Source organism: Hoplias malabaricus, chromosome 17 (assembly GCF_029633855.1).
Source record: "Hoplias malabaricus isolate fHopMal1 chromosome 17, fHopMal1.hap1, whole genome shotgun sequence".
Lineage (NCBI taxonomy): Eukaryota > Metazoa > Chordata > Actinopteri > Characiformes > Erythrinidae > Hoplias > Hoplias malabaricus.
This window is the reverse complement of record NC_089816.1, coordinates 13,907,104-13,927,334: the sequence shown is the minus strand read 5'-3', so window position 1 is coordinate 13,927,334 and position 20,231 is coordinate 13,907,104. Positions and strand designations below refer to the sequence as shown.

At 39.1% G+C, this 20,231-nt stretch overlaps 1 protein-coding gene across 3 annotated transcripts; it reads right to left on the bottom strand.

Moving 5' to 3' along the window:
• Positions 1-1,349: 1,349 nt before the first annotated feature.
• On the bottom strand, positions 1,350-20,204 carry LOC136674204 (hepatocyte growth factor receptor-like). Of its 3 annotated transcripts, none has more exons than XM_066650105.1 (6): positions 20,143-20,204; positions 16,123-16,267; positions 10,427-10,468; positions 8,821-8,955; positions 6,708-6,855; positions 1,350-1,488 (listed from the first exon to the last, which is right to left on the bottom strand). In XM_066650105.1, the coding sequence occupies exons 2-5, from the start codon at positions 16,180-16,182 to the stop codon at positions 6,799-6,801; spliced, it is 294 nt and encodes a 97-aa protein (XP_066506202.1). In that variant the 5' UTR covers positions 16,183-16,267; positions 20,143-20,204; the 3' UTR covers positions 1,350-1,488; positions 6,708-6,798. The 3 variants fall into 3 exon arrangements, 2 of the variants coding, with proteins under 2 accessions (XP_066506202.1, XP_066506201.1); XM_066650104.1 differs by lacking the exon at positions 1,350-1,488 and adding an exon at positions 2,909-3,492; XR_010796014.1 differs by lacking the exons at positions 1,350-1,488; positions 10,427-10,468 and adding an exon at positions 2,909-3,492.
• Positions 20,205-20,231: the final 27 nt, after the last annotated feature.

Genomic DNA, 20,231 nt, shown 5'->3' with positions numbered 1-20,231 from the left:
TACACCCATTAGTGTTGCACGGATGCATTTTATTATGAATTTGCAATTGCAATTGAGTATGCCAATTTTGACCTTTATTCATTCATTCATTATCTGTAACCGCTTATCCAGTCCAGGGTGGCGGTGGGTCCAGAGCCTACCTGGAATCATTGGGTGCAAGGCGGGAATACACCCTGGAGGGGGCGCCAGTCCTTCACAGGGCAACACAGACAGTCACACATTCACTCACACCTACGGACACTTTTGAGTCACCAATCCACCTACCAACGTGTGTTTTTGGAATGTGGGAGGAAATCGGAGCACCCGGAGGAAACCCATGCGGACACAGGGAGAACACACCAACTCCTCACAGACAGTCACCCGGAGTGAGAATCGAACCCACAATCTCCAGGTCCCCGGAGCTGTGTGACTGCGACACTACCTGCTGCACCACCGTGCCGCCCCAATTTTGGCCTTGCATTTTCTTATTTTTTCTTATTTTATAATTTAATTATATGTTTACTCCTTTCCCCATTTCTCTGTTTTGTCTTTGCTATGAATTGCTATTTTACAAAACTGTATACACATGCTGTACGTCCTGTTTAAAAATAAATAAAAGTGCCTGGGAGCCTCGTGTGACTGCAGGAGATCTAGCCATTGTGTAAAATGCCCAGGAATTGGGGGTAAATACAAAGGGAAAAATAATGTACACGCTATGGAATAAATGTGTGTGTTTTACAAGCAGCAGAATATGTACATTGGTGAGACAGCAACATGGTCCCATGTGCATGAATTCATAGTATGTTCTAGATAAGTTTATCATCTAATCTGAGCAATGCACTGCTCACAAAAAAGATTTCATCAAGCAAGAAAACATTTGAGTGATGAAGAGATTAATTTACCCAAAATTCTATAATAGAAAACATCCATTGGGATGCAAATATTGTGAAAAATGGTTACAGTCAGTCAGTCCATTGGCTTCCGCACAGAAGCATTTACCTTTGCAGAAAAAAGCTACCAGAAGCAGGAAGGCACCACAAGGAAAAAGGGAAATTGGATCAGAGAGTATGTGGAGGAGAGGGTTATTGAGGCGGAGATGAGTTTTCTAACACAGTGTTGAGATGACCAGATTAAAACCTAATGTTTCTCGCACAGATAAGCACTTAATGCCCGCATTCTCTCATTGTGAGACCCATCCTATCAGATGGTCCGTGGCCAACATCCAGACCAGCAATATTTTGTTAATGTCCCACATAGCTAATAGTGGCTGGAGAGGAAATGTAAGATATCTTATCAGTGTTGGGTTGTTGTTCATAAAATAGCAATAATACACCATAAAAAGATTGATATCTAATATTACTCCATAAAGTCAGGTCTGTTAGAGGAGAGGAACCAATCTGGAAGTCTCAGCACAGTGCTGCTCAGGTATGGTTAGAGAGGTGGAGATCTTCTGTTGAGAGAGAAGGTAGAAGCGTTGAAGGTCTCGAAGAATGGACAGAGAAGAGGATCCTGACGTGAGATTTTTGAAAGAGGTTGTGGGAGGGAGGAAGAGAGGGAGTAATAAAGAGAGAGATGAAAAAGATTACAGGGCTATCACAGTTTTCCAGCAACTCCCTCAAAGCATAGTTTCTTTATAACCATTCACATGAAAATCAAGACGAGTTTAAACTTTACAGAAGCACATGGGAAACCATGCTTGCAGGTAAGTGCTAAAAATGATACCCATGCAAGAACAATGAGGCTTGCACGTAACTGAGCTGAAACCGCAAAATTATAATAATACAGTTATTTGTACTAATTAAAATGTTATATTATATTATATTACAATGCAACGCCAACCAATTCTTAAAAATAATGATGTTAGAAAATTATAAACAAATGGTATATATTATGGAACCAATATAACTGCAGCAGTTACATTTCCTAACCTTCACCTCCACTGCAGAGCCACACTCACATCACCTCTGCCTTATAAACTGTCAAAATGCATCCAACATTAAATGCAGAAAAGAGGCTTTTTACAATGTTAAAACTGGCTACTCAAAAGTGTCCTTAGGTGTGAGTGTGTAAGTGTGTGTGTTGCCCTGTGAATGACTGGCACCCCCTCCAGGGTGTGCTCCCACTTTGCGCCAAGTAATTTCGGGTAGGCTCTGGACTCACAGTGACACTGAACTGGATAAGCGCTTACAGATAATGAGTGAATGAATGTTGAAGTTCTTTGCGTTCACATCCCTTTTGATCCATTTTACTTCAAACAATATGGGAATGCTGGGAAAGCATTATGTGGGCAAATTTGAATTAGATAAGGAACAAGTCCCTTAATATGTCACTGATGATACATTAAGTATGATCAATATGAAACTGATCTGCAGCTGAGGAGGAATGACTAGTCCAAATGACTCAGAACTAATATAAACCCAGACAGGCTCAGGGCCTCGGGAAAGAGAGAAAGACAAAGATGCATAAAGAGAGGGACGGAAAGAGCAGAAGGCAATAACGAAAGCGATCACATTCCTTGCATGGCAGCCTGGGCTCTGCAGATTGGACACAGTGCACTTCTGCACCTGTTACTGTACAGTACAGACCAGCTAGAGACCCCATCGGAACAGGCACGCAACAGATTTCTAGAAGTGTCTCCAAACATTTAGAATTTTTTACCATAATCAACCACAGTACATGAAGTGCTCTGCCACATTTCCTGCGTTAGTGGTTTTCAGAAGCAACATCAATGAACCTTGTAGTATGTTACACATTTAAACTAATAACAGAGCCTTGCTGTCCATTCTCCTGAAGAGATTTCTAATCATATTTATAGTCTTAGATATTCTACAGAGTATAAGACAAATCTGACAAGTGCAATTTTCATTTCTATAAACAAGGCCTTGGCATTTAACAGCAGAAATGACATGGGAATGACTGTAGTGGCATGATCTGAATGACAGTGCTATATATAATGGATAATTACATCCAAAATGAATGATGTTTGCTTTAGATCCTTTTTTAAATAAATCCGTTCAGGGCAGATGTCCTTGTGTAAACCATGTGTAAGTGATTTGAAAAGCAGGATCTTATGTAAACCCCCCTCCACTCAACAGCTGCACTGGTTTAATGAGTGGCACCTCTAGAAAAAAATCCTGTGCTTCATTGTTAAAAATGTTGTGTTTTTTACCCAGTTTCCCCCTCGCTAACGCAAAGGATTCTCACCATTAATGTGTCAAAGGCTGGAAGCTTGAGGAGCTCAAGAACAATGAGGGAGAACAGAGAGACTACAGAGGGTTAACAGGTCTGCAATGGGAAATAAACTACATTTCCCCTTTAGTCTCAGTATTGTTTCCTTCCACATCAGTGAGTGCAAAGAACTGGGTCTTCCACATAGGTCAAGTCATACTCCTGTGTTGAAAAGCCATCGAGCACAAACTTCATCTTGTTGGCAACTGGAGGACGAATGTTTGGGCCTTTAAGTGAAGGAGTGATGCACAGTATGGTCAGCTTGTCTTCGTCCTGACTGCAGGTCTAGGATCACACAAATCACAGAATTCCACTTAGAAGCAACGTAAAGCTAAATTCCATGTTTTAATCAAGTACCAAGTGATGTAAAAATGTATTGGACTGAGGAATTTTACAGCAAGTTTCTCTATGGAGCATTTCAATTGCATTTGCATTAAGACTCATAACCTATAATCCACTATTGGATGACATCTTTACTCACCCATGACAGTAAGAGAGCGAGAATTTATTAAATCCTGCTACAAGACATATTGCTGTCAGATGGAGCGCTTCATTTACAGCTCAAAGAAAATAGAACCATGCCAGAGCACACGCTGCTTTGACATTCTGACATTATTATAATGACTTCATAAGCCTGAGGATACTCCAGCACACAGCGCACACATTCAAAAATCACTGAAACACATGAAGGGTATGAAAATGATGCAATATATAATATAATGTAAGTAAGTAAGTAAGAAAGAATTATTCATATCACTGGACCCAGATGAGAAACTCCATCCTTTCTGAGACTGAGTAGAGATGGTATTTGGAGGATAATCTCCCTGAAATGTGGACAGGAATTCTTTGAGGGTGTTGGGGTCCAACTCCAAACACTGTGTGAGTTATGACTCTGAGCCCTAGCAGGTGCCAGCAATGACTCCATCTTTTGGCAGCTCTCTCTCTGGGCCGTCATGCCTTCTGTCCTCGCTCTGATCTCCTCAACCTATATCAGTGCTGGATGGTAGCTGACTGTTTAACTTCAGTCCTGCCACTCACACTTAATGTGAACAATGTGCTTTCTCTCTGTGTTTATGAAGCAGCCCAGGAGCACAAAGCAGATCCTGAAGTCTTTGAAGGGATTATTTTCAAACATATGCAGTGATACAGCTCTCTGCTTCAGAACAGTCAGATTTCATTGCTTCAGTATTTTCCTGTTACTTCCACAGCTGTGCTCAGAGCTGGCGCCGTACAACAAAGTTTCTTAACCACAAGCATTATGATCAAATTAGTGTTTTGTCCAATTCAGGAGACAATAATCTAAGTGCATACATTTAAAACACATAGACTGAAGCTCCCATATAAAGGGAAAAGCACAAACTCAAAAACAGAGCCTCAGAAAAATGTTTAAATCAAAAGGAGTGATTCAAAAAAATCACCACAGTAAAAACAGGCAAAGATCTAAAAATTCAACACAAAAACACTCAGAACTGACACTGCACAAACAGACAGGACTTCACACACACTGAACCGGACTGAACAGACTAGAAACAGGTGTGAAAGTAAAGCTAATCCTCAGAAGAGATCGACCTATAAGGCAATGGAGGGGCATCACCAGGCAGAGACATGAGGTTTCTTAAAATATTCCTTTTGTTTTAGATTTTAAAGCTTTCTCAATAACTTAAGCCCAAAAGTGAGGACAGCTCTTGCTTGTCTTGGGTCTTACATTAACTGGCTACACTGAGAAACCTGGCACTGCTTTATACTCCCCTCCCCCTCCGCCATCCTTGCAACTCACATGTTTTGCAGCTGGAAAACCACAATAAGTAGTGCCCATGTAAACTTCTTCATTGCATATTTTATATATATATATATATATATATATATATATATATATATATATATATATATATATATATATAACAAAACAAACACGTGGTAGTGAGGTCCTGCTGACAGTATCCCCACCCCCTCTCTCTAGGTCCTGATATCACAGAAAATACTTCATAAGTCTTATTTTAAAAGAAGAGTTGCTGTTTAAGGCACATTGTGGTGGAGCAAGTCATACAATTGTAAACCTGAGAAGTTCTATCCATCTGTGGTTCACTGCTGACAACCGTTACTTAAATCATTTGGACTGGATTAAGTAAGTAACTCTAATGAACTTAACAGATGATCAAGAAAATAAACGATGAAACAGGCACTTCTAAAGTTGAGACACAGGGAATAAAATTTCTCATGTGGAGTTCAATCTTCAAGAATCTCTACAGAAAAGAGAACAATGTCCTTGTGAAGGAAACAAGACTTGGCCGATGGCATGACGCAAACATTTAGCAACAAGCTCTAGACTGTTGAAAATACCCTTAATGTTGCTGGTGGGAAAACAGAAACTGGTTGATTAACCAAGATTGGCTGAGCCGTGCAATTAGATCCCAGTGTCAGATATGGAAGAAAGCACTTGAGATTGTTTCACCCACTGATTTTCTTGATGTCCAAAGTTCAGCTTAATGCTATTTACTCTCATTCTTTCTGGTCTCTGGAGGTTTTCCACTGTGAATATAAAACCTACTAAAGCTTAGCAAAGATCCAGAGTTCTCTTTTCCTCCAGGTACACCAGAGACCTGTCGCTGAACAGAAGAAATCCACAAGACATGAAATCTAAAACACAACACCACATTTCTGTGTCTGTCGTTTCTGAACAGAACTCAACAGTTGACAGGATCACTCAGATTATGTGATGGAAGCAGGTTCGATGCAACTCAGACTCAAGACAGGAAAGGGACTGTTCTTCCACACAGCTTCCCAATAAAAGCTAAAGACTATAAAACACTTGTTTCTTTATAGTTCATGGGGGATTATTGGACAACAACACTAGTTTATAGTAAAGAATTTACAGTGTAACAGCTGTGGAGACATCTTAAATCTGGTCTGATGGCCTATTGTATTATAAATCAAAGCATCTAATACTGACTCGATTAAATTTTAGATGGTGCATCATACACTAAAGATTAAACTTCCATTATAGATTATGATCAAACTAAAAGGTTATATGTAATAGAGCACATATGGAATGGTGGCCCACAATAAATATGACTAGTGATGAGCTTTTTTTGATTAAATTCAGGTTAATGATAAAAAACAAAACTCTCATATTTCTTTGTGTCTCACCCCTCATTTGGACACAGTATTCTCTCATCCGTTTTGTGGTCAAGGTATCTCAAATTTCTACCACGAATTAAGTGAGCAGAGACTTTCTATTTTTATTTTTTTGTGTTTGAGAATATGTACAATAATTCAGCTTATGCAATGAAATATATACAATCAAATACAAAAGATTAAAAACTCCTAGTCAATTATTTTGTATATCATCTAAGTGAAAATATTACAAATCCTCTACAGGAAATAAAAATGTGTTAGAGCAACATTTTGATTAAAAATAAAATAACATATTGCTTTCTTTCTTCAGCATTATAACTGTGAATTTCAATCAAATATGTTGAGGTGTTTACAGTGTATCTCACCTCACAGGCGGAGCTTCCCATCCAAAGATTCTAAAGTTTCTAGTCATAATTTTCAGTGAGCTCCCGCTGTCCAAGTACATGTCACAGTGGTTCAGTGATTTTCCATGAGATCTGAGCCAACACTGACGGTTCCTTTAATAACAACATTCTGAGGGGTAAAGTGGAATATGAATGTGTCAGTAACTAACATGAAAACAGACAACCATTCATCCAAATCTGTGGTTCATGAAACATTGTTGTGTGTATATTTATGAATTTAAACTCTTTAAAAATAGCTGATCGCTCATTTTATCTTAAAGCCCATTATTTATCTGTCCATTATCTTACCCCTAAGTATTTAGACCTGGCAGTCAGATTGGACATGTTCACGTGATCCAGACCGCAAACCAACTTAGCTCAAGACAAAACCATCATCCACAGGTCAGACAATAAACAAGATGTAGCTTGTATGCTTGAAGAGTACGCAGGGTATCAGGCTATCAAATTGCAACCTAATTTATCAATAATCAACATACTACATTGCACTCACAACAGAGGAGCTATTTGCTGAGGGAAAATTCCCATCTCTGAACAATGGAATGGTTATCCCATTGCTGTATCCTGTATGGCTGCTGAGTTTAGCAGATTTGAATCCAAGCAGCTAAATACAACTGGTCCTTTACAATTGGACCACTATTCTGGAATTTAGGCCTGACTTCCTTTTAAATTTCTGCTTGACCAGCTCTGTGGGGTAAATGATTTGTTAGAACATCAAATCCTAAGAGGGAATGGGTAAAGAAAGGAAAGTGGCTTTGTGCAAAGACTATAAAATATGGATAAAATTTTTATTTTCATTTTATAACCGTTTTCTTCACATTTCCAGTAAAGATGTCACTGGTTAAAGGAACACTCCTGGGCTCCCCTTACAGTTGCAGAGTGTAATTCACTTTTACAGCACTGTCCTGACATCAAGGGAAAAAGTTGGTAGTGGTCTCCTTCCCTCCTCAAAAAGTTACATAGTGCAGATGCTTTAGTGCTAAGGCCAGAGTAGCCACAACATATACTCTATTCTGCCTGTTACAGCTCAGTGTAGCATCAAAATGGTTTTAAGCTGTATATTTGAGGTAAAAAAAAATTACAGTGTTCATTTAAAGAGTTTAACACTTTTTAAACCCGAGCTATGCAATCTGTGGCTGAGAGAGCCTCATAATAATCGATAGCCAATCAAATCTGAATGGACTTAAAATTTTAGATCTACGGGAAAGATCCACAGATCTATGCCGTAAACATGTTTTATATTACATTTAATGTTCATTATTCATTCATTATCTGTAACCGCTTATCCAGTTCAGGGTCACTACCTGGAATCATTAGGCGGGAATACACCCTGGAGGGGGCGCCAGTCCTACACAGGGCAACACAGACACCACACACACATTCACTCACACACTCACACCTACGGACACTTTTGAGTCGCCAATCCACCTGCCAACATGTGTTTTTAGATTGTGGGAGGAAACCGGAGCACCCGGAGGAAACCCACACGGACACGGGGAGAACACACCACACTCCTCACAGACAGTCACCTGGAGCGGGAATCGAACCCACAACCTCCAGGTCCCTGGAGCTGTGTGACTGTGACACCGTGCCGCCCACATTTTTAATGTTCCATCCATCCATCCATTATCTGTAACCGCTTATTATTATTTATTTTATGTTATTATGATGTATTGCTGTAAGTCCCTTTGGAGGTACGTCTGTACTAAATACTGCCAATAATGACAAAATGCATTTAAAAATCTACAGCAGAAAAATAAATAAACAGCCCATGTTTCATTTTGTAGATGTTAATAAAAATATTATAAAAGCTATTAATTCTTATGCAACATCATTTTATTTCCTGAGCAGATATATTTCAACATTGTTTTCCTGTAGGTGCTGGGGGTCTTTATATCACTCTACAGCAGCCATTATACAATATATTGAATCTCAATCTGATCATGTGTTTTTTTTTTTTTTTTTGCAGTATGCTAATAAGCTCATATTTCAAAGGAACAGTTCAGACTGAGAATACAGCAGTGTGTTTTCTCTCTCGCAGCCACAGTCTTTTTAATAGAACATTAAAGTTTTTCACCTTGTTCCCTGTGAGCAGCAGTACAGAGGCGTCAGGTTTCTGTGGAGACAGCAGGGCTACCTCTGAGGACACGGGGAGAATGTCCAAGAGGAAGTCCACATGCGGCTCCGGGTTGCCAAAACGGGAAACCACCACCTGGAGAGGATGCCAAAAAACAACATGAGTGACCTTTTTACAGTAAACTATGTCAGTGCTATGATAGTAAATCTGGATCTTTTTTCTCACTGATTATATTTACAGGGGGCAGTGATGTAAGTGATTGCCATAACAACATTCTTTGCACTGACCGTCGTCTTTGGGAAGGATTCTGAACACAACACAAGGCCAAGGCAGTCTGTAATTAAAATAATGGTTTTTTTTTTTCAAAAATAGGACATAAAATGTTAAATTACAGATCATGCTCAGAACTTTCCTCAGGAGAGTTCAGCATCAAAGGACTGTGGAGTCCCGATGCAGTCTCAGGAAAGCGACAGTCTCTGTTTGCTATGGAACCTGTAATAACTGCTGTTTCTCCTCTTTCGGAGGAAGATGACAAATTGAAGTACGATGGTTGTGGCTGATGGCAGGGAGTGGAAGCAGACAAAAGTCATGGCCTCAGGCAAAAAAAAAAAAAAAGATGTAAAGGCTGCAGCTGATGTGGCATGTTGAGAGGTGTTCGAACACTGGCTCTGTCTGCACACACCTGGACTAACATTTATCATCTGCAATTACAGGCCTCTAAGCTAGCCCAAGTCTGAATAGAGCATTACACTGTGCTGCCCATTAATGAGAACAGGATATGTGCCTTAATTCATGTGTAGTGAGGTTATTTAAACCCTCAAATAGTGGATGTAATGCTATGATGTTACAATTTTTTTTTCAATATCTTGCTCCAAATGTCTGTTATTGTTCACTGGAAGGTACTGCACCCACAAAGCCTGGATGTTATTGATTTACATTTTAACTGGAGATACATGACATATGAAGCCAGTCCACCACTTTTTTTTCAAACTGATACTGATGCAACTTCACTGTTGAGCTTAATGGTAAAGAGAAAGCAAACTGTCTGAACAAAAGATGCCTGTGCTAAGCAGCACCATGGGCAGTAATGGAGAGTGAGCGATCTGTCCTAGACACTCAGAGAGAGTGAGGCCAACTGTGCTAAGATTTCTAGACCCAGATGTCTGAATTCAGATTTTACATCTCTTTTATTCATGCTTAAAGAGATACCGGACATTATTCATATTCTGAATCACAACAAAGTAGCTCTGAGAGACTGATGCTTCACTCGGGCCACATTCAAAAACCTGACATGCAGGAAAAAACGAGAGGCAAGAGAGTCTTATATAATTAGTGTAGGACTAAAAATGCCCATAGATTAGTGGTTAGTGTAGAAAACTGAAAATTACAGAAAATTACAGCTTACAGTGCTAGTAAGGGATGCACTGCTTAGAAACAGAGAAAAACTGGTCAGTCTTTCATACAGATGTAAGAGAAAGAAAGAAAGAAAGAGAGAGAGAGAGAATCACAAAAAATATTAATTGTTTAATTATTATTCCATGTCATTGATGCAAAGCCTTATTTATTTATTTATTATATTAAAATATAAACGACATTTCTAACTTACTGATGAAGATGACTTGCTTATGAGATGAATTTCACTGGGGACCTACCAAGACACAGAAGTTGTAATTACATCAGATCCTCCTAGGCATAAACCAGGGAGCCTCTTAGGAACACTTATGCTTTAAAAACACTGAGCAAAAGAAGCACCACCTTATTGATTTCAGATTTTGCACATCAAACCCAGTCTCCAAGATGAGTTATCATTGACATGCAGCTATGTAGCACTGAGAATGATCCACAATCCAAATAATACATGCTCTGTGATCATGCTATTGGGGTTGTGACCTTTGAAGCACAGGGTGAAAAAGGGACTAACAGAGTTTGTGGAGCAACAGATGGGATACAGTGGGTAATTGTAGAACTACAAGATGCAACTATATGGTGCATATATTAGTGGAGATGGTAAAATAGACAGTAAGTTTTCTTATTTTCCTGTCATCTTTACTTGGACACTACCTTCTGAATTTCCAAGTGCAGCCACTATGGGCTGCTTCAGTGACAACACTAAAATTGACATGCTTATAATGTTCCTAACCCAAACAACTGCTCGAAAAACTCTATAGAGGAAACATTAATAGTCTCATTGAAATCCGTGGAAGCTCCGAGTACCTCCACAATGGATATGGACAAGCTTTATGGATGCATGGCATCTACATCTACTGACTGTATGACACATTGAGTCATATGACACTGTGCTCACAGATGGCAGAAATTCATGAGAAACTTGGTGGAATATGGAACTCTCCTGCTGCTCCTCTAGAGCTTTCACTCAGTCCAGCTTTCTTTGGCTGTGATCGCCACAACCTGTGAAGCTTGGTGAGTAATTTAATGTGTCTTACATATTTAAAGTAGACCTCAACCAGTCTGGTCTCTGAAACATTCACTGTGTAGCTTTTGACAAACTTGTGGAAAGACAGATGCATCCGTTCCAGCTAGAACTGAATGTTCATGTTTACTTTATAAGACTTGAAATCAACCTGCTATTAAAGGTGAGAAAGAGCAGACTTAAGACCTACTCTGTGCTCAGGCCTCAGGGTCACAAAGCCTAGCGTGAAGGCCAAAGAGTTACTAATAATTAATGAAACTGGAGCCTAGCACTACAGGCCATGACTAAAGGGTCCAACTAAATCTATGGAACAGGCGGTTAATGGTTATGGGGGTGGATCACAGACACTCTGCTCGAGTGGTGTATGGTTACACAGTATAATGTTGGTAGTAACTTAAAAAAATGTAATAATAAAAAAAAAAAATAATAATAAAAAAAAATAAATAAAAAAATAAAAACATTTGTTCCCTAAATGATAACTTAGCTAACTTAGTCAGTTAGCTAAAGCACATTATTGTACAGAGCTCTAATGCTAATGTAGCTAAATTGTACGTAATATGTTGACATGGTCTTCCCAGAAAACTACCAAACATAAAGCCTATAATCCAAACATCAGGTCAGAGGAAAAGTGTGTAAACTCGTGAACGTTTACTTAACTATACCAGGGCATACATTTTTATACATAAATCTACAAGTGCAAACAGGTGGATTAAGTCAAACATTTGAGAGAGCATACAGCCTCAGCACAAGATGTCAAGAGTACTTACACCACCCATCTTAATCTTCTCACTCTCCCTCTTCACTGCGGTGAGTTAGATGCATGAATCACAGTCAGAGAGAAACTTATGGCTTGATTGGAGGTCAGGCCTCAAAGGGGAACTTTGAAGCTACTTAGAACAATACAAGCAGGTCAGAAGACCACTGGGCCCTGCTCTCATTACAAGCTCGAGTGGGCTCACTCTCTCTTGAAGTCAGAGCCAGATAGGGAAATACTCACCACGCCAGAGCCGGATACAGAGTGATGAGGAGGACTTTCTCTCTATTCTAAATAAAGAGAACGATTTTGTGTGTTTTGAATTGGAGATAGGTTGGGGGTACAAGAGTACGGAAACCCAAAAAATCATGTATTCTCATAACTTCATTCATGTATTCACGCTTTCCTTTTGTTTGTTTTTTTCCCTTGGAGATCTGAATATATTTAGTCATTACCACAACATAAATGCCTAAAACAAAGGAAAACTGTAATCTTAATAGAATTGCTAATGTTTACCAGAACTACTTGTTATGCCATGATAATGACTTAGGTAATCAAAGTAAAACAATAAATTAAATATATACCGTCTATGGTACAAGAAATACAGTCAGACTCTGTCAACAACTTTTTGAGTTCAGGTTTGTTGTGATCACATAGCAGCACTTGCTGCTTTGCTTTTTGAAAATGCCTTGGACTCAAACTTATGTAAGAAATTGAAGCAGGTCTCTCTGACGTTTAGCCCAACACCAGCCTAGAAAACCACAAAATTGTGTGTGTGCCTCATGGCAACCCATGACAGAGGGTTTATGTCATTGGCAATAAACCTAGCATTTATTTTGTGGTTGGAGAGGCAAATAGACAAAATCAAATTGACCAGGAAAGGGGGAAAAAAGCATTGTTTCTAAAAGGATCAAGAACAGAAAAAGGGGTTATGACATGATAAGTTTCAGTAGTGATTACACTCCACCTTTCTTCACTGGCCTTAATTCAGGTCTGTTCCAGAAGGCACGATGAGCGGGTTCTTAGGGATATATGTGCTTTTTGCACTGCCTCATTTTGCACTCATCTCCTGGTGATGACTGTGATTGTTTCTGAACTAAACACCTTCCAGACAGCAATGAAGCTATGGCCCATATGTGAAACATCTACATTTCTCTTATGGCCCACATTTGGCATCGAATGGCAGCATTGACTCAGGGTACATTTGTCTACCTCAACTCATCCACAGGTTCACCTTATATCAGATGTGACGTGGACTAAACCTTGGGCAAATCTACATTTGGCCCATGTCCGGCCCCCAGAGCACTTGTGGCCATACGTGCCAAAAGTGGCACAAATTAGTAACAAATATGTCTGCTACCTGGACTGAGTCTACAATGAGAGGTCTGGTATCTTCACTGTCCAGGGAAAAACACTATATCAATTTTTGTTGATTTATTTTTAGTTTGCTACATCATTTGTACACAACCATGACTGGACCAATAGAAATGCTCCAAATTACTTGGAATAAAAACCTTTTACAATGACTTGTTGTTCCACTTTTAGCTGTTCCCAAGGGGTTGCAACAGAGGATCAAACAATCTGCACAATCAGCTTGGCACAGGGTTTATTTGAATGACCTTTTTGACGCAACTTTCCATTTGACCCAGGCTTGGGTCCAACACACAGCAAGCAGCACAGCACCAGAGGGCAATATACACTGAACTCCACACAGAAAATTACCCAAAGCAAGTAAAGCATTCTGGATCCCCAGGATCTTGGAGCTGTGCAGCAGTGACATAAAACTGCACCATCGTGTCACGTAATGATACATTTAGGGAAAATACAAATAGAATTTTTTTTGTTGCTTAACAAAGCTCTAAAGAACTGCTGAAGAATATCACAATAAATAGTTATCCGTACTAAAGTACAATCGACTGACTAATTGTAAATTTCACTGTACAGATCCTGTTGCAGTGGAGAATGCGCAGCATTCCTTTTTACTCTGTGTATTGTCAACCCTTAAAAGTTAATGTGAAAATGTCTTCTAGCATCATGAGATCATAAGTCGGCCATATTGTCCCATCCTTTTATTAATCTGTTGAAAACCAAGAGCTGTGGTAAAGACAGGGGCAGTACAACTGTGGCTCTGGTTCAGTGTTTAAAGCAGTCTGTATTGTGTCGAGCACAATGGTGGGGTGATAGGGTTACTGTGACCGAGCTTTGGTGTTTTACAGCTTCGTGGCCTTTGGTGTCACCTCTGTTAGCCTAATCTGAGTGTAAGGAGATCTGCAGGGCAAAATGTCTCCTCCACACGCGCGTTGCTCCCTCAGGCCGAGGTACAGGGATGTACGATCTACTGCAGCCGTACACGTGTGAAATGACACGGCCTATGCACTATTTGTGTACAACTACATGTAGTAGCTGGAAAGGTTCATAAATACAGAAGGTCACAGAGCAGAACTTGACTCTGATGTTATGGGGTTTAGTTTCTTAGATTTCACACTGTGAAGAATCACTGTACTGGGTAATTAGAGAAGCTGAATTACCCAATAAAGTGAAATTAGAGCCTGGATCTTAAAATCTACATAAGAACTAAACAACATGACCAGCCCCACAGTGTGCATTTAGGATAACATTTAACCACTGTCAGAAACATTCCCTCACTAGTCTATCAGTTAAATCAGATTAGTGTAGCACCTGATAAGGGGCTAAACAACTTATGTAAACTGTAATGGTCGCTTGTTGTCTTACTTGTGGGTTTATACCATTCCGTTCTCTCCATTTTCTCAGTATTCTGCCACCTACAGGAACACTATTTTCCAGTAATCCTGGGTCAACCACTTCTTTACTTCATTCAGCCATAAAAGAGACAGAAATATATGGTTCTTACAGTAAGCATTTATTATCTAATATGCCAGAATCCTTTTTAATTGAGCAACATGCTAAGACAATTAGTGTTCAACAGCTTGCTCCTTGAGAATTGTGCAATCATCCATTAAATTATTAATTTACCAAACTCTCTTCTCAGTTAATATTTACTCAGTTTTTTGTTGATGGTTTTGGGGCGATTATTAATTATAGAAACAGCAAACAATTCCAGAGCATACTCACTCTATTCTGTCTATCTTTCATTATTTACTTCTGCAGTGTATTTCTTTTTGAAACACTGATGCAAAGAGCTCATCCATTACAGCTGAAAAAAAAATGAGCCACTGTTAAAGGAGTCCTCCTTTCCATAACCAAGTTACAGGACACAGCCATTACGGGTGGGGATGGGGGCGAATGATTGAAGGGAAAAAAGCAAAGCCCAAAAAGTAAAGCAGCATTACAACCTTTAAAAAAGATCAAATCCAGCACTGTGAAACAGAAAATAATGTAGAAGAAAACTTTCAAAGATCTTTTTTGCAGTGGCCCAGAATAATCAGTTCCACTCTTGACTTGGCAGACTGTGTTTCTCTCTGATGATCTGATGCTCCTTTAAATCTGATGGAGCAAACTGACAGAATGAGATACACATTTTTTTTTCTTTTAAAGAGTTACAGGGTTTCCTTCTGTACTCAATTTTTCAATCTAATTCATTTGGTTTGGTGTGTGGACCTGTGAAGACAGCTATAGATACTGAGTCCAAAAGCTTACGTACATAAAATAATGTAATATTCCTCAAAGAGATATATTTTCAGTACCCTTGAATTCTAAACTTAAGCAGTCTGTATTCTCACCCTTATCATATAAGTATACATAGTATAATATGCACTACCTGGGTAAATTCAAGAAGGTTTGCTTAATCCTCATCATCAAGAGATAATTCATTCATTAATTCATTTGTTTTGCTGCACTATTCAAATATAATTACGTGACTACATATTGAATTATATGCATTATATTTCATTTACATTCTAGATATAAAATGAAAAGAATGGCAGGACAATACTTCATGTTTAATACTACTACTACTACTACTTCTAATAATAATAAAACAATGTGTTCATGGTAGGTCCAGGGCCTGCCAGGAATCACTGGGCACAAGGAAGAATCACACTTTGGACATGGCACCAGTCCGTCATGGGGCATCGCACACTCACCCATTCACTCACACACTCACACTAGTGGTTAATTCAACATCCAATCAACTTACCAATGTGTGTGTCAGGAACTGGAGCACCCGGAGGAAACTCATGCCCATCGATACTGACATGAGATGGGGATTGAATTCAGGATCCCAAGACCCTGGAGCTGTGTTGGAGTAACACTACATGCAGCACCACCATGCCATCCTACACCTATAAAATAAAACATAAATAATAAGAATTTAAACTAAAGTTACAGACTCTTGCTGGTGCAAACAAACAAAAGCAACATATTTTGGGTAAATATTGGCAAGCTTACCAATCATGTTTTTACAAACAGCAAACAGGTGGAATCTCTTAGTTTTTATGATGTATCATCAAACTGCCCAGCAACAAAAAGAGACAAATATGGTTCTAATGTGTGAAACACAAAAGAGTCGAGAAACAATGGATCATTGTCCAAAGTTTTCGCACATGTAAAACCACTGGAAAGGGGAATCTCATGCTATCGTCTTTTTTTATCCTTCAGGGGTCTTCAGGGATCATGTTCGGAATGAGGCATTATAAAAACACATCTGTTTGTTTTCTGACTTTGAAAGTAAGGGCACAGATCCAGCTTTGCCACAGGACAAGGGCTCTGTTTTGGAAATCTTGAATTAAACACAACAGCAAGAATCACCGGTATCAGTGCAGCTCAGTGTATGTACTCTGATGGGCAAAGAATAAACTGAACCTGATTTCAGGAACACGGAATAATCCAGGAACAGCAGCCAAATGGCCTGCAGTTCAGATCTTGTGTAACACAGAGTTGAGCTGCACAACACAGACAAATATAATATTGTGATTACGTCTAATATTTTTTTTCAGAGTGCTTGATTATGAAGTCTGTTGGATTGTGTAACTGATTTAATGCAGCTAAAACACTCACAACATCTGGAAAATCAGTGGTCGGTCCGAATGTTAACAGCATAAGATTCGTGTTGCATTTGCATATTATTGTTCAAAAAAATGTCATATGCCACATACCAGTAGGGAATGATAAGCGGTGTAACCATGGAAATACTACAACGATTACAGAGTTGCCAGCAAAAATTAATGAATATCAAAGCAGAGATTTATTGTTTTCCTGAGGAGGACAAAAAAGGCCAATGGGTGGTCTGTAATAAATTATACATTTTTTGTTGTTGTTTTGGAATTCTTGCTCAACCTTATGATATTGTATGTCCATAAGCTCAATTAAAAAAAAGCAAGGGCCGTATAACTCTTAATATCACTCTACAGATTGAAGGAAGCTGCTGTTGTCACTGCTAGTGTGTAACTTTCCTTTGTAGCTCCACTGAAAATGATGGAATATCCTGTCTACTCTACAATTAGAAAAACAGTCACTGTTGTGGTACCTTTAGTTTGGAACATAACTGTATCTTATTCTATTCTAGATTTTAAAATGTAGCTGATTTTATACACACCATTACATTTCCAGGACTTGTTTTATTTGACACAATTTGAAAAGGAAGTCTTACAGATATTCACCTCTCTTTCTGCAGAAGAGAATGTAATGTATCTTTAGGGAGATCAGAACTGAACTTTATATATACTTCTACCATACTGTTTTTCTGGGAGTGTGTAATGTAAACAAAGCATTAGTCATAATTGCATACCGTAGACTACTAGGCTTATATAACACAAATAATCAATACTTCGTAAATTGTGCAACCACAGGTTAATCCAACCAACAGCCATCCTAATGGCTCTGTCAAGAAACACAGCTTTTAACAACAGCCTCACTAGAAATAAAGACATACTTTGACCAAAAGTTCAATGTTGACATATGACATCTCCAGCTTATTCCATTAGCTGGCCAAACGGTCTTTTCATGCCCTACTAAATCCACAATTTCGGGTATCAGGTAAAGCCCGCTTTCCTTTCACAGGGCAATTCATCTGTGTCCAGTGTTGAGGGATAAGTCAGATAAGAGCTGACTGACACCAAGTAAGCTAAGAAAAGCTTTAGACGGCTCAGACACACTTTGCTGTATTCATTGTGTTTAAACTTGAGAGGTGATAAAAGTGAACAGTGTGACCCCCTCCATTACTTAAGCACACATTCATCCACACAGGATTCAACAGGCCCATTGTGTGTATAGTAACGTCACTAAACCAACTAAACCACATCAGCAGAGACTACAGCAATGTTCACAACACAACAGCAAGAATCACCGGTATCAGTGCAGCTCAGTGTATGTACTCTGATGGGCAAAGAATAAACTGAACCTGATTTCAGGAACACGGAATAATCCAGGAACAGCAGCCAAATGGCCTGCAGTTCAGATCTTGTGTAACACAGAGTTGAGCTGCACAACACAGACAAATATAATATTGTGATTACGTCTAATATTTTTCTTCAGAGTGCTTGATTATGAAGTCTGTTGGATTGTGTAACTGATTTAATGCAGCTAAAACACTCACAACATCTGGAAAATCAGTGGTCGGTCCGAATGTTTACAGCATACAGATTCTTGTGTTGCATTTGCATATTATTGTTCAAAAAATGTCAAAAAATGTATTCATTGTGTTTGAACTTGAGAGGTGATAAAAGTGAACAGTGTGACCCCCTCCATTACTTAAGCACACATTCATCCACACAGGATTCAACAGGCCCATTGTGTGTATAGTAACGTCACTAAACCAACTAAACCACATCAGCAGAGACTACAGCAATGTTAAAAAATAAATACAAATTAATTTTAAAAAATACATACAAAAAATTTTGCTTTTGTGCAAATTCACAAATTTCTGTTCCCCTGTAAATGTTTAACACTGTATTGATGAAGTGTGGTGGGGGGTGAGTTAATGGACTTGTTGGTTGTGTGCTGCTTCAGTGGTTTTTGTGATTGAGACACAGAGGGCTGGGTTATCTTGACAGGAAGGAGTGGCAATGAGTTCAACTCTGTGTGTGTGTGAGAGAGAGAGAGAGAGAGAGAGAGAGAAAAAATTGTTTAACCACAAAGGCACTAGGAAGACAAGGTATAACACCACCTCAATCCAAAAAAGCAGATGTACTTACATACAAATACAAAAATACTACAGGTGCAATTAACATGGATTTGCACCAGCGACTCCCAAAATAACCTTCATTTCAACTGACGATACGTGCACCTGAAATACATATAATGGCAAGAAGCCAGTTTGGGGAAGCAACATAGCAGCACCTTCATAAAAATCACTCACACTCTCAACCTCTCTGTTATACACAGACATTAATGAATACATTAAGCACAAATTGCACGCAAACTTTCAATTGTAAATGAATAATTAAGTTCTCTTCAAATTTCTTTAAATTCATTAATAACTGATTATTCAGAGATTACCATGACACTAATATTCATATACAAAAGTGGCCTAATGCTAATGTGAGAGCCACAGTCAAAATAAATGTTTATGATATTTGTCAAATTTAAATTTATTTGTGAAGCTCAACATAACCATGGAATATTAAAATGTACATACATTTTTTTACATGCACATTTTGATATGACAAATACATATAACCACCAGCAACAACAACAGTAATTGTGAATTGAAGCGAGCACTTATGTTCACTTGGGGCTCAAGGGCTTCTAAACGTTTGCCTATGACTCATAATTTTGGAGTTATTAGAGTGAAGAAACAAAAACACCCATATGGGTTCATTCAAGTAAAAAGAAAACAGAACAGTTGTATGTGGAGTGTAGGCCTCTCCTTTTATCCACCTTCCATTTTGAGGGCAGTAAAATAAGGTCATAACTATGGGAGGCTCCTGCCCTACAGGTGCTGACTGCACTGAAAAAGGAGTGTCCTGCACCTGGGCTCCAGCTGTCCGCTCTCATCCTGCTCCTGTTATGGTCGAAAGTCACGCAGGGGCATCTGCCACAGAGAGCTGCCGACACCACAGGGCCTGACGCTGTGAGAAAACATGCAGCTGCATACACCCGCGTGATTACAGCTACAAGATCAAGGTATGTGTGTGTTTGCAACTATTTCACAATATCAGGAGCCAAGGTGACGTACTCAACTCCACACACTAATTCTGAAAGAATAAAATGTTCATACCTGGGTACATGACCACTACGACAGGTTTCACCAATAATCCCCGTACCCGCTATCCTATCCGGACCCTGAACCTTGGAGTGTTTAATGAT